The sequence below is a fragment of the Sorghum bicolor genome, chromosome 1 (genome assembly GCF_000003195.3).
Source record: "Sorghum bicolor cultivar BTx623 chromosome 1, Sorghum_bicolor_NCBIv3, whole genome shotgun sequence".
In the NCBI taxonomy this organism is placed as follows: Eukaryota; Viridiplantae; Streptophyta; class Magnoliopsida; order Poales; family Poaceae; genus Sorghum; species Sorghum bicolor.
Genome location: NC_012870.2, coordinates 22,021,566 through 22,036,778, shown reverse-complemented (window position 1 = coordinate 22,036,778; position 15,213 = coordinate 22,021,566). Strand labels below are relative to the sequence as shown.

The following is a 15,213-nucleotide window of genomic DNA, read 5'->3' as shown; positions in this document are numbered from 1 at the left end:
TGTGTTTCAGTGGTTGCTTGCTTGTGCCATGGAGGCTGCCCCTCCCTTTTCCTTTTTCCCTGTTCATCTTATTACTTATACTTTTTCAGCAAATCAATAATACTTTTTTCTCACAACAAATCAGCATAGTATTTTGGTATGAAAGGAACTTCAGTATGACTTGCGAACACAATACATGGATGAGATCCATCAGATCCCAAGGTATAGATTGCACATTGCAGCACCATCAAAACAGGACACTGAAAAAATGTAAGGTTTGTACAAGAGAAACTAGCGACCTGACAAGTGATGCCTTGTTTAGTTCTATTTTTTTAAAATGGACATTGTAGCATTTTCGTTTGTATTTGACAAATATTGTCTAATCATAGATTAACTAAGCTCAAAAAATTCGTCCAATACTCCAATGTGATAGCTTGGACAAATCATTTGAATTGAGAAATCTCACCACAATCTCACTGTCTGACAGGTACTGATCTCTTGGAGATGCAGTAGATATGCCACTTTGGAGTTCATCATCACCGATTCACTGCAGCTTCAGCCATGAGGACAGCGAGATATAAGATGGATCAGCTTATTCCATTTTTCGGACTAAACAAAGGCCGTGTTTAGTTGGTGAAGAAAAAAATTTCATGACACTGTAGCACTTTCGTTTGTTTGTGATAATTATTGTCGAACAATGGACTAACTAGGCTTAAAAGATTCGTCTTGTAAAATTCGACCAAACTGTGCAATTAGTTTTTATTTTTATCTATATTTAATACTCCATGCATGCATCTAAAGATTCGATGTGACGAAGAATCTTAAAAAATTTTAGGTTTTGGAGTGGAAGTAAACCAGAGCCAAAAGTATAAGGAATTAAGGACTGATGAGAAGAGAAGTTTGCAAACAAAACAATCACTTCCATAACCCCATTCCTCAAACCATAACACCCTATTACTACTTGCAAATCCATAACGGTGAATCGGTGATGATGAACATTCGTTGTACTGTTGTACCGTCTTGTTGGAATATATAACCAACAAGAAATGCAAAAGAACAACGAGACACCTCCCCTTCTCTCTTTTCTCTTTGATTAATTGTGCATCCTCAGTACGGTTGCTGCATCCTTCCTCTTTCTAATCATAACCATTAATGGCTGTTAAGCACTACTACCCGTGAGCAAAAGGTCAGATTAATCAATCAAGCAAAATTGACCAGAGTACTTGATCCTCCTTCACTTGTCGCCCGCATCAAAGACGGCGGCGGTGGCAGTGGTGACGACGGGGGACGCCCTTAGCTGCTGCAGGATGCGGCGGTGGTTGGAGTGCCGCGTCGGGGAGAAGGTCGGGCTGCTCGCCGGCCGGTACTCTGGCACCAGACCACCTTTCTTGTACCGCTGGCCACATGCGTTGCACAGCGTGCGCCTCCCATCGGGCCCCTCGCGCCACCGCGGCGTCTTCTCCGTCCCACAGTGCTGGCACCACCGTTGCGCCACCGCCGATGCCGGAGTCTGAAGCGCGGCGGCGCGTGCGGCGTGATCCACGCCACCACCAGATGGGGCTGCCGCAGCCGCAGGACGACCTTTGTCCGCGGCCCCGCCGCCGGCCGTGCAATTGTCGCCAACGAAGGGGACGCGAAGTCCTTGGTCGAGAGCCATTTCACCTCCTCCTGGGCCTGGCTGATTCAACCGCTGCCCCACCGCACGCCCTTCGTCCGTGGCCGCATCGCCGCCCACGCCATCGTCACCACCGCCGGGAACGCGTCGTTGTTCGATAGCCATTCCGTCTCTTCCTCCCTGACTCCGCCGCGGTCCCGCCACTGCCAGAGCCCACGGCGCGATGGCTTCCACGCCTCCACCCGCCGGAGCCGCCGCACGCCCTCCGTCCGCGCCACCGCCGCCGGGAACGCGTCCTTGCACCGGAGTCCGAGGCGGTGGCGGCGGGCTCCACGCCAGCACCCTCCGTGGCCGCTGCAAGCCCTTCGTCCGCGGCCGTTGCCCCGCCGGCGCCATCGTGTCCACCGCCAGGAACACGGACTTGTTGGACAGCCGTTCCAGCTCTTGTCCCCCCTCCTTGCCGTAGCCGGCGGCGGCAAGGGAGGTCTGGACCGTCTCCCCTCTGAGGCGGCGCAGCTCGACGATGCGGTCATGACGGTTGGAGTGCAGCTCCGAGGAGAAAGTGGGGCTTTTCGCCGGCCGGTACTCCGGCAGCAGGCGGCCGGCCCTGTACTTTATTCCGCACGCGTTGCAAAGCGTGCGGCGCCCCATCGGGCCCTCGCGCCACTGCGGCGTCGACTTTGTCCCGCAGTGCCGGCACTGCCGCCTCGCCGCCGCGCTCCACGCCACCACCGCCCGGGATTGCCGCACGCCTTTCTTGCGCGGTCGCGGTCGCGCCCCCGCCGAATCCATCGTCTCCACCGTCGGGAACGCATCCTTGTTCGACAGCCACTCCAGCTCCTCCTCGTCATCGCTGCCGCAGCCGCTCGCCTTCACCTTCAGAGCCTGCAAGAATCGACCTTGCAAGTTGCAACAAAGAATCCAAGAACCGCAAAAGCCCCCGAAGGAACACGGACCCCCGTACGGGCGTACCGTGTGGTCAAAGAAGGCCTGGAGGTCGGCGTAGCCGGTTCCGCTACCGAATAGCTCGTCCGCGGCGGCGGTCGCCGAATCCCCGTGGAGCGCGTCCACCACAACCATGGTCGCCGTTTGTCTCTCAACCTTCCTAGACACGGTATGGCAGGGGATAAAGCGGAGGGGGGAAAAAACGAGACAATTTTCACATTTTTCCTAGACACGGTATGTGTGTTTGGGTGAGACCGAGGCATTTTGGAGAAGCCATGTAGGGCTTCTTCAAAACGGCTCCTCCTTTTTTTCACTAAAAAAAATGCTTAAAACGGCTCCTCTACATAGACTATTTGGTATGACATCTTTGGAGGAGCTAGAGCCATAGTTAAGAAAAAATTCTGCTAAACAGGTCCTTAATATAAAAATATAAATATAGAAAAAAAATTACTTTCCAAACATACTATTTGGGGTTTAGACTTTGTAATTTTTGCAAGACTATAAGTATTTTTTAAGTTTAACACACCAAAAGAAATAGAAAAAGTTCTATTCCATCCATTTCAAAATATAAATTATTTTGACTCCTCTAGATATTTTTTTACTATGTATCTAGATAATACATATCCAAATAAAGTTAGAATAAAAAGGATCAGAATGATTTACTCCCTCATTTCTAAAATAAATGTACGCACTTCAAGGAGTCAACAAATTCTAAGGGGATGTTTGGTTGCTAGCCACAGTTTGCCATAACTAAACTGTTTTGAATGCAATGGATATCTTTCGTGATTGGCACAAACAAAGGGGTAAGATAGTGTTCTTGATAGAAGATATGAGGCTCGTGGACGATTTGGAATAAGATAATTAATGATTTTGGCTTTTGACAAGTACTTGTATACATGCATGTGCGGCACACATGTTTTAAAACATAGAGAAATTATAATTAATTTTAAGATGAATTATGATGGAGAGACACCATTTCCATTCAAAACTAATTATTATGAATGACATGTCATGTGAGTGAACAACCTTATTTTGTAGAATCAATTGTCATTCAACATGAATATAATACTTAGTAATGCCAATGATTCAACATTGCACATACGAACTTAATATGATTGCGGACGCACAGGTTTGTAAAAAAAAAAAAAAAATCAGCTACCAACAATTCATATTTGTTGGATGTCAAAACTTAACCACTTAGTAATGGAAGGATAACGAATAAGATCGTTGTCTTCGATGATGCTTGTGATGTATCAATAAAAATAACGATCGCTCTCAAAAAAAAAATAACGATTCAGATTTTTTTATGTGATTTGCATAAACTCACTCCATCAACATGAACTGAGTTTCCACTGGTAATAAAGTATTTGAATGGTCATTAGTGTATATGAAGACTACATAAGAAGCAGTTTGGACACGCTTCACTTTTGTTTTCTTGAGAAATGCAGGAATTTGATCGACCAGTGTACAAAAATGAAGGATCTCCAGTGACTTGCTTGTAAGAATAAAAGAATATGGCAAAAAACATAAGTACGTATGGAGAAGGTAAATCATGACGCCTAAGAATTAAACCGACAAATTATTACTAAACGAAGAAGATAACACCAGTGCTTGCATCTTTATTTGTAACAACTAACAAAACACACACTTTTCTTGGGATCTTATTTTAACTGAGTTGCTATTATGGAGGTTCTAACAAAGCATAAGGTGTAAATCACAGTAGCCCTTGTTAATGCAAGAGAAGCAACTGCGATGCAGCTAGCAGCAAAATCAGTTTGGAAATAATGAAACTATACATGTAATAAGGCCACACCGTTTCCTAATAAGGATGGGCAGAATTTCTTGCAAATTTATGTTACTATCAACTTTAGTTTTTAGGCCATTTTCAATGGGAGATTCATGATCTAGTTTCCAACAAATCTAAATTTTGAAAACAAGTAGAAGAGTTTCATCCCCATGAAACTTTGTCTACTCTCATGAAACTCTTGTCATCTCTCTCTTCATTAATATGGTGTCACATCAGCATATTTAATGTCCATGAAACTCTAATAAAACTCCATTGAGACTGACTTTAGAGCAAGTTTAATAATACAACTCACATGCTGGCTGTAAGGTTTCTTGCAGCCTTCTTCCAACCCACCCATATAATAGTTAGCAATTCACTATTAATATATGGCTCACTTATCTCTCACAAAGTTTCTTGGTTCATGTTCCTAAGCTGACTGTAAGTTTACAACCTGCTTCTCCTCCATTCTCTCCTCCACCTCAGCATTTAGCCGGCTTACAGCCCACTATAATACTTACTCTTAGGACAATTTGCAGCTCTGACTTAATGTTAACCCTTAACAGCTGAGCAATTAAGAAGATTCACTGAAGTATTAAAGGGGTACAGGATATTAAAACTTCACCGATGAAAATTTAAGATCAAAAGTAGTATATATTGAACGGAAAATTGGTTCTCAAAGGAATATGAGACAATGATAAAAAATTAAAGTTTAAGGAACTATCCTAAATGCAGGCATTTAAAGGAAAAAAGAAACAAAAACAAACCAAGGAGACCTGACTGTTATTCTGGCAATTCTACCTCCTTTCGTCAGCTTGCCACCCAGTTGTTCTGGTTTTGATGCTGAAGAGCATTCGGAAGTAGAACAGTGACAACAAATTTAGGTCAGAATAATCGTAAAAGCAATTCGTGTAAGAACGTCTGTAAAAATAGAAGTGTATGGATGAGAAACAATTATGAAACTTCAAAATGATTTTGGTATAGAAAAAGTAGAAACCATCGTACATAAATGTTGGCCAGTAAAGCACTCAGCTTGTTGCTTCTTTTAAATAGCTCACGAAATTAATATCCTTTGGATCTTCGTTGACGTGCTGATCCAGAGCATGAAGGAGAAGAGCCCAAAAGTGAAAACAGCACTAATTAATCACTTAGATTGTACCATGCCTAGCAGCAAATCAAGCAAACCCTTATAAAACTGGTGAAGGAGCTCCAGATCGATAGATTCCCAACTGATTACATAACTCACATCTAGAACTGGTTCAGTGGTTCTATGCTGAAGGCAAAATAATGTAGCAATTATCAGAGATGTTGTTGGCTTGCAGCATATTTCTTCTTTTGTGGGGCCGATTGAACTCTTGCTGCAAATCTTATATATTCTTGTAGGAAGTGGAACATCTGAAATGATTGGTGTCAAACCAAACTGTGTTGTGTTTGATCATTAGCAAGCCAGTTTTTTTTGGATTTTTAAAAATAAGTTTTTTGTAATTAGAGTTCTTTTCTTCCCTCCCCTCTTGTCTTATGAACAAGCTAGTAATAAATTAGCTTAACACATTTTCTTTTCCATTACTTAACCTAGGGTTTTAAATCTTGGGACGAGATTTCTTTAACGGGGAAGAAGCTGTAACACCTCTGGTGTTAAGCAACGCTAAAACCTGCTCATGACATCATTAAGCATAAGCATGTCATTTAGCTAGCTTTATCTTGCATTAACTAAAAAAATTTATCTATAAGAATGCTTGAGCTTAGGGTAGTGTGTGATCCAACTCTAAAACACTATTTTGGAATGTAACCTCAAATACTTGATTATGCCCTATGTAACTTGAGGGGTAAAGTGGTACTCTACCCTAGTGTCAATAGTACGGGATAATTTAAGTCCAACATCTAAAAACTAGCTCCACTTTTAAACTTAGGTTTGGATTCCAAAATTTACTGTAAGTTTTCTAATGCAAAGCTAGATTCAAATTAGGGAACTATTAAAATGCTTTGGCAAATAAAACTTTGTGCAACCAAATGTTACTTTGAGCGAAACCCTTGGGACTGAACTCAATATAGCATTTGGGATGTTGGTTTGATCACTAATTAAGATATAGTTTAATTTATGTGTGGATTTTCCATCCTTTAGTGTATTTTAAAATCTATGAAAAATTTAGGGTTGAGCCCAAAAGGAAAGTTGTAGATTTTGTTGAGATGTACAACTTTGGTATTTTGAATTTTCAAAGTTTCAATGTAAAATTTAAATTAATTTTGAAAATATAGAATTCCAAAAGTGTCCCCCTTTGATTTAAAACTTGTATTTCAAAATCTATTTGGAACATTGAAATGGGGTCAAAAGCAAAGTCATAGAGCTTTTCAAAATGATCAACTTTAACTTTTGGAGATTTTCAAGTTGTTAAATAAAATTGAAAGTAATTTGAGAAATTCAGAAAGCTCTATTTCAAATTGCTTTCTTCCCCAATTTGAATTTTGAATTCTTCTACTATTTTGATCAAATTCAACCCTTTCCACTCAAAATGAAACTTTGGTTTTTAAAACAAGTTTTTAGAACATTTCAAATGCAATAGTTCATATTTGGACAAATTTTTGAGTTATTTAATAGAATTCAAAGTAAATTTGCCAAATCAGGAAAAGTGGGGGAAGTGCTACACTAGCTTGACCAATTGCCACCGGCCAACTCCTGCTCACGGCGTCGCCAGTGAACTACCATGTGCGGCCTAGCCACCGCCCTCGGCCGCCATGTAGTCTTATTTTATTTTATTTTATTTGCTTGAGCAGTCAAATCTATTAGTTATTCAGCAATGCTTTTCTTTCACAATAAATCAACGTACTTTCTATTATAATTTATCAGCCAAGGCCACTGTAAAAACCGTGCTTAGCAAGACTTCCCTTAGTATAGGAATAAGGGATGGTCAAGTGGATAACGTGCTTGTCGCGCTATGTAGCCATCGTCATCCTCATGCACAGGGCGTCGTGCTGTCATAGCTCTCCCCGTCTCTGCTCTCACCGCCACCGCTGTTGTCTTCCCGGCCGCCGCCGCATAGCGCTGCTATCTCCCTGTTTCCGGCCGAAGCAAGAGTGCCAGCGAGTTTGCCTCCCCCTCGTGCTGCCCTAGGACCCCATGGAGTGCCCCTAAACCCCCTATAATCCTCGGGCGGCTCCTTTCTTCATCGAAGTCAGCCGAGCACCATCGTCCATCCCTCCTTGGCCGACTGCTGTGACCAAGCTATCCCTGCCTCTGTTGAAGGGCCGTTCAAGGCACGGTGAGCTTTCTCAACGGGTACCTGTTCTCGCCTAGGCCGAAGAGGGACCGTAGGGGGGTTATTTCCCGGTGCGCCGCCGTGCCGTAGTGCGGCCGACCGCCATGAGCGTGGCCGAGCACCCTGCGAAGCTCGAGCAGCCCACCAGAGAGGTCAAGCAGATGGCGAGAGTGTGGGGAACATTCTAGAGTGCCGAGCCACCCTCAGGGGTTCACCGGTGACGAGGGGGCGGCCTTACCCGCCGCCGAGCACCGCGCTGGCCGAGCTGGGGTTCGGCTTGCTCCCGGGCTCCGCTTGTCAGTGGGCGGGGCTGGCGCTAGGATGGGTGAGAAGGGAGGAGTGAGTGCGAGCTGGCATGAGGTGGGCCGATTCGTGGGCCAACCTGAGCACAGTGTTGTTTTTCTTTTTCTAAAAAGACTTAAGAAAGATTTTGTTTAGCATTTTATAGAAAACTAAATGCAATTCCAAAAATGATGAAAATTGGGGTATGCTCTGAGTGATTTGTAGAACATGGAAAAAATATTAAATGCCTAATTAGGATACTTTTTGTATGTTTTAAAATTTTACCTTCTAAATTAATAAATAGGACTTGTTGATTTTTGTAAATTAATATATGTATCAAAAAATCCTAAAATTTTAGATCCTCACAAAAAATTTGGGATGTTTGAATAAAGTTTGATTAGTCACTTAATTCATGCTTATTTATTTTTAATTAATAAATAATTGCTTAATAACTAGTTTAAATTCAAAATAGGCTTTGAGTGACTTGATTATTGCTTGATGACCTAAGATCATTAACCCTGATGACCTTTGGCACCTTAATTATTGTTTGATATTAATCCCTAACTTTTAATTTTTAATCCTTAATTAAGAAATAATGATAGTAAATAATAGCAATTTACTTTATTAATGAAAACCTTAGTTTAAAGAGAAACCCTAAGGGTGTAGGTATTAGAGATTGTTGATGCAACCCTTGGGCAAAAATAATATGACGCTAAGTACTCTTTTGATTAGTTTTATTAGCTTACAATTGTACCATGAAGGAAAGTTATGTACTATTAATACGTTTCATCATAAGTATCTCATGAGCATATATCATTCCCACGTGTAGTGTGCACCTTAACTATAATAATTAGTGTCAAATCATCAACTAATTAGGCTTAAAAAATTCGTCTCATAAAATACATGCAAATTTTGTGCAATTATTTATTTTTTAATCTATATTTAATGCTCATGCATATGTCTAAACATTCGATGTGATGGAGCAAAAGTTTTTGGATGAGAACTAAACAGGGCCTTCGTGAAAAGAAGAGTTTTTAGGTACGGTAGCATATTTGTAACTATAGTAATTAGTGTCCAATCAAACTAATTAGGATTAAAAGATTCATCTCGCAAAATTCATACAAACTGTACAATTAGTTATTTTTTAATTTATATTTAATATTTCATCCATATATCTAAATATTTGATGTAATGAAGTGAAAAGTTTTTAGACCAAAAACTAAGGGCATGTTTAGATTTTTTTTTAATTTTGGATACTGTAGCACTTTCATTTGTATTGACAAATACTGTCCAACTATGGCCTAAGGGGGTGTTTAGTTACGGGTGTTAAAGTTTAATAGACACTGTAATATTTTCGCTTCATTTGACAATTAGTGTCGAATCATGGACTAACTAGCCTTAAAAGATTCATCTCACAAATTACTCTCTAGCTATGTTTTTAGTTTCGTAAATAGTATATATTTAATACTTCATGCATGTATCAAACATTCGATATGACAGATGTTAAACTTCACCGGAAGAAACCAAACGAGGCCTAATTAGGCTCAAAAGATTAGTCTTGCGAATTATAGACAAACTGTGTAATTAGTTATTTATTATATATATTTAATATCCTATGCATGAGCAGCTTCCTGTTCGTCTAGCTTCCAGCCATTTCCATGAATTTCCCTTCAAAATCTGCTAATGATGTTCGATTCCTTCCCGCATCTGAAAGCATCTCTGATCTAACAACAGATCACCACTGCCGCAGGGCACTAAAATAGCAGATGATTAGATTAGTGGTCTCTTCTTTTTCACATAATTTGCGATTCTTAGAATTTCAGGGCACTGATCTGAGATGGCATATCGTCCAGGGGAAGATTATAATTTGCGAGGTACATTTGGTCTTCCAAATGTTGGCGGCAGGATAGGGTCAGCCAAGACGATCAGGGACAACGTGCGCACGCAGAGGAAGGAAAATTCCAGGCCGACGGGATGGGGCGGCCGAAGCTGGGCCAACCAGGAGGAGCAACCGGGCTGCGCGGCCCAACCCTAGATATGTCCGTCCTCCAACAGCAAATGGGCCTGAAGACTTAACCAAATCTTGCTGTTTTGTAAAAGGGAAGAAATTTCTCAAAAGAAAATGTAAAGGGAAATATGTAGGCATTGGCGGACGCACGAGGGGGGCTGGGGTGGCTGCAGCCCCTCTCTTGGGCTCAAATTTTTTTTAACACGTTTTTTTTTAGCAAAAGAGACTCTATATATTTGGTATTTTTCTATACTTATTTTATGAATCTTTGCCTTTGAACACTTTGAATCAATATTGAATTATCGATCTTAGCTATATCTATTAGGTCTTGTTTAGTTCCCAAAATATTTTGCAAAACTTCTCAGATTCCCCATCACATCTAATCTTGCGGCACATGCATGAAGCACTAAATATAGATAAAAGAAATAACTAATTACACAGTCTATCTGTAATTTACGATACGAATCTTTTGAGCCTAGTTAGTCCATGATCGGACAATATTTATCAAATTCAAACGAAAATGCTACTTTCTATTTTGCAAAAAAAATTGGAACTAAACAAGGCCTTAGTGTACTGGATTGAGCGAGTAAAAGAAAAATTAGCATGTATTATTTAGCCCCCCTCTTGATCCATTTCTCGATCCGCCACTGTATGTAGGTGTGGTAGCCATACATTTTTCTAGTGCAAATCCACGCCGCAAGTGTGGAGGATGTTTAGGCCTTGTTTAGATGTGAAAATTTTTTGAATTTCGCTATTGTAGCACTTTCGTTTGTTTGTGGTAAATATTATCCAATCATAGACTAACTAGGATCAAAAGATTCGTCTCGCGATTTACAGTCAAACTGTGTGATTAGTTTTTATTTTCGTCTATATTTAATGCTTCATGCATGCGCCGTAAGATTCAATGTGACAGGGAATCTTGAAAAGTTTTTGAATTTCGGAGTGAACTAAACAAGGCCTTAGTTGAGCATGCAGACATGGAAGTCACACATGGAGGATGTTTAGTTGAGCATGCAGATATGGTAGCCACTGCGAAATCCATGCTACAAATGTGGCGGCTATTTTTGGCATCATAAAGTGTGGCGACGCTACCGGTCGCAATGTCGCATGGTCCGTTCCGGCTAGGATCCAAACAGCCCGACTTGGCCAGAACACAGAGACGTCGTCCGGTTACCAGCGGCAAGGAGGCAGGTGACGGGAATTGTAACCAGACAAGGACGAGAAGATCTGAAATTTCAGATTGCAGATTTGCAGGCATGTAACTATATCAGCATCACCAACAACAAAACCTGATCGAGGTAGGGGGGGGGGGGGGGGGGGGGGGGGGGCGCAAAAAAGATACTGTAGGTATGCCCAGGCTGCTCCGAGCGCGCCACTACGCCGCGGGTAGCCATGTCGCACCGTAGTTATACACGTGCTGACGTGCACTGTGGCACGCGAGCCTAAACTGAAGAGACAAGCGTTGAAGACTCCCAGGATCTCATTCAAATGCTCCTAGGTACGTGCGCGCACCTAGCAAGGTACACGTGACAGTGGCACAGGCCAGACACCGCGGCCATTCCTCCTCTTAACCGGCCGGCCACCGGTCCATCAGCGTCCGTCGACATCCCCTCGCCGGCGCTTGGCCACCCGGTGAAGGACAACATCGACTGCAATGTCGAAAGCATCCTTGAAGTCCACACGCGGCGACCTCGGGTCCGCGTACACAAACCTCGGGATGAGCCGGATCACCTCCTTGCGCATCGCCTTCACGGCCGCCGGCGGGATCTTGGCGAGCGTCTCCTCGATGCTCACGTTCCGGTCCGTGACGTCGGTGTGCATGATGAGCACCGACCACCTCCCGGGCTCCGCCGGGATGTGCTCCGCGTACTGCGTGTACGCCGAGTCCGGGTGGAAGAACACCGGGATGCACCCGGCTAGCACGGCGTCGAACGTGGACCGCCGCGTCGCCGTGTCGCCGCGCGGCTGCAGGCAGAAGCTCGAGCTCTCCAAGACGCGCATCATGGCGCCCGGCGCGGCCTCGCACTGGGACCCCTTGTTGCACCGGAACATCCCGCAGCGGCTCGACGCGCCGCACTGCTGGAGGATCTCGGCGCGGACGGTCTTGTTGCTCCCGGGCCTCGCCGCGCCGACGAACGAGAAGAGCCACCTGCGCTTGAACGCGCGCGCCTTCGCCTGCCAGGCGCGCACGTCGGCGGCCGTGGCCGGGTGGAAGTTGGTCGGGTACGGCACCGCGAGGTGGCTCGACGGGTTCCACGGGTCCATCTCCAGGACGAGCGCCGTCATGTTGCGGACGGCCGGGATGTTGAGCAGCTTCGTGCCCCAGTCGTCGTCGCCGTCGGTCTTCCGCAGGAAGTCCCACGCGGTCCGGCCGGCCACCAGGAAGTGGTCGCGGCCCCCCGTGGCGCGCCACTCCGGGCGCCGCGCCAGCCACGCGACGAGGTCGAGCGCGAGCGCGTCCCGCGTCGCCGTGCTGTTCCACAGGTACCGCCCGCCGTCCAGGCTGGCGTAGGCCGGCACGAAGACGGCGGACGCGCGGGCGGGGTCGCCGGTGAGGCACTCGTACCGCCTCATCCGGCAGCGGAAGATGACGTCGAGCATGAACTGGTCGGTGGCGTACCAGCCGCGGCCAGGGAAGACGCCGCCGCCGCCGCCGCCCTCGTCGCGCAGCGGGCGGCCCAGGCCGCAGTTGGCCATGTACGGGCACATGTCCATCCAGGGGCGGAGCGCGCGGCAGCCGCGGACGATGTCGTCGTTGAAGCGCGGCGGCAGGCGGTACACGTAGATGTACCGCCCCGCGCAACGGTCGGCGGTCACGTTGGTCCGGTCGTCCTCCGAAGGAGGGGGGTGCTGGTTCACGACGGTGACGCTGGACATGAGGGGAGGAAGGGGGAACGCCGACGGCGGGAACAAGATGGACGCCACGGCCCACAGAGTGGTGGCGACAGCGACGAGGTAGCAGATCCGCGACGGCCAGAGCACGCCACCTGTGCTGCCGCCATCAGGCTTGTCGGCGCCGTCGTTCTGGAAGCTGAGCTCCAGGGCGGTGGTGGGCTTCATCATTGGCCGGTTTGCGTCCGTTGCTTGCAGCCAGCTCTCAAGCACCTCGTGTTAACTGTCAATCTGTCATTAGCTAGCACAGGGGCGTGATTTTATTGACGTGATTATTTGCGAATCCACTGTATCGGATCGCGTGCTCTGACAAGTCAATCAGCTGGAGCCTGGAGCTCGAGACTCGTCGGTTTCCCAAAATTTGCCAAAATCATTTGAGAGCATAAGCATCAATCAAGGAAATAAATAATCACAAACAAAGAGCATGTACTATTATCTCCTTCCTCCTAAATAAATTAAAAAAAAAATAGAGAAAAGAAGACGAGTGGGCACAGCTTTCGAGGACTCCTAGCGCTGGTCGCCTGGTCCATAGAAAGCAGAGGGTCCGGTCCGCGAACCGGGCCCAGTATTCACGGGCCACGGCCATAAAAAAGGAAGCCGGCAGAGGATTGGCACATGGCGTGCGTGCATCAGCATTTCAGCAGCATCGCTGCCTGTTTTGCGGTGCCCGTTCTGGACGGCTCGGCACCGCCACGCGGGAGAGCTACAGTGCTGCACGAACGGACGCAACGCAACGCAACGCAACGCGCGCTGCTTTGGTTACCGTCGCATAGTATAGACACACGTTGACGAGTGATTGAACGACACAACGCGCGCGCGGGCATCGATCGTCTTCCTCGCACCTACAGTACCTTCTTCTTCTTCCCGACGATTCGACCGGCGGCGAGCGGCGAGCGAGGCGGCGGCGGACATCCAGTGAGCTAGCTGAGCCCACGACGGAGGCGAGGGGCCCGTCTCTTCTTTCTTGGATGAGATTAGAGAAGGACAGAAGCCGATCGACGAGTACAATTGTTGGGGTTGCTGGTGCTGGACAATTCCTTCGATCGATTAGTGGAGGCTGTAGGATCCAGGTACGGTAGGGCTTGGCGATAGGCAGCGCAACTGTGGCATAGGAATCGTTGAACGGGGACTTGGGCTGGATCGATATAGGAGGAAGAGAAAGAAATGTGGACACAGGTGGGCATGTAGGCGTTAACTAAGGGGAAAATTTTTTTTATCTCCACTCGTGATGTAGAAAATCTCTTGTGTGACACTGTTTTGTTGTTGTCCACGTGTCCTGGCTTAACTTAACGGAGTGTTGTGTTCCATAGAAAGATAGGGCAGCAGCTTGGACCACGCAGGGTGGCATGCAACTCTGCCCGATGGTGACCAACATATCAAAGATTAGACAATATGAGATCCATGTTGCACGGGAGATTTTTTGCATCACGAGTATTGATAATTTTTTTCCCGTTAAAGGGGGCCTCATGTAGGAATGAGGGGTCAGCCGAACGCCGGGACACCGTGCAAATGGAATGGTTGTAGCCAAAACTAGCGGAGGTAGGTAAGGTACCGGACCAATTTTGACTGGCCAAATATGTTATTTTTTTTTTGAAGAAAAAAGACCAAAATGTTAGTTTGGGCGCCTTCACCTCAGTTTAAATACTTTTTAGTACTCGAAATTTCCTTCGGATATAGTACAAATACGGATAATTTTTAAAAAAAATTAAATACAGATATAAATATGGATATATCAAATACAAATATGAATAGTTTTTAATATTGATCTCTGTAGTATAGATACGAAAATTAATCATGCCAGCATTATTTGCACCTAATTAACTTATCACTTATGCGATATGCACTTATTTGTATTCATAACGGAGGCAATAAGCTATGTTACACGGATACTCCAAAAGGGTGACGTATCTGTATCCGATACTCGTCGGATATGCGGATACGGATACTCGGATACACCATTTTAGTGAGTTTTCTTTTGAGAAAGTGTGTATCCACGTTATACGTATCGGATACTCGTACCCGTACTCGTGTAACATAGGCAATAAGCTCCCGTATGTGTTAGGGCACTCACAATGCAAGACTCTATCAAAGAGTCCAAGACACTTAATTATATATTATTTATGGTATTTTGCTGATGTGGCAGCATATTTATTGAAGAAAGAGGTAGAAAAAATAAGACTCCAAGTCTTATTTAGACTCCAAGTCCACATTGTTCGAGATAATAAATAACTTTAGACTTTATGATAGAGTCTGCATTGTGAGTGTCCTTATGTGTATCCATTGGCTAAAGGCTATTTATGTCTGACTCTGAATATGAAGAAAAAAAAGAAACAAATATGTTCGCAATATCCGTCAGCATTTATTTTTCATATAATATGAAACAAATATGTTGGTTAGACATTTGATCTCGTTCGGTATGAGCCCATCTAGAATGAGGTGGGCCTATGTTTATCCA

The 15,213-nt window shown here is 45.1% G+C and overlaps 2 protein-coding genes across 3 annotated transcripts; both read right to left on the bottom strand.

The window, feature by feature from the left end:
* LOC8070522 (translation initiation factor IF-2) lies at positions 849 to 2,891 on the bottom strand. Of its 2 annotated transcripts, none has more exons than XM_021460005.1 (2): positions 2,614 to 2,891; positions 849 to 2,479 (listed from the first exon to the last, which is right to left on the bottom strand). In XM_021460005.1, exons 1-2 carry the CDS (start codon positions 2,800 to 2,802, stop codon positions 1,214 to 1,216), a joined length of 1,455 nt encoding a protein of 484 aa, XP_021315680.1. In that variant the 5' UTR covers positions 2,803 to 2,891; the 3' UTR covers positions 849 to 1,213. The 2 variants fall into 2 exon arrangements, with proteins under 2 accessions (XP_021315680.1, XP_021315684.1); XM_021460009.1 differs by having other exon boundaries at positions 2,567 to 2,782.
* Positions 11,204 to 13,888, bottom strand: LOC8059271 (xyloglucan galactosyltransferase KATAMARI1 homolog). Its single transcript, XM_002464479.2, has one exon. It carries the CDS (start codon positions 12,927 to 12,929, stop codon positions 11,457 to 11,459), a length of 1,473 nt encoding a protein of 490 aa, XP_002464524.2. The 5' UTR covers positions 12,930 to 13,888; the 3' UTR covers positions 11,204 to 11,456.

Coding starts and splice junctions, on each gene's coding strand:
- LOC8070522 (XM_021460005.1), bottom strand. CDS start 2,802: ATGCCTCGGTCTCACCCAAACACACATACCGTGTCTAGGAAAAATGTG. Junction 2,480..2,613: donor CGCCGCGGACGAGCTATTCG/GTAGCGGAACCG, acceptor CGATTCTTGCAG/GCTCTGAAGGTGAAGGCGAG.
- LOC8059271 (XM_002464479.2), bottom strand. CDS start 12,929: ATGATGAAGCCCACCACCGCCCTGGAGCTCAGCTTCCAGAACGACGGC.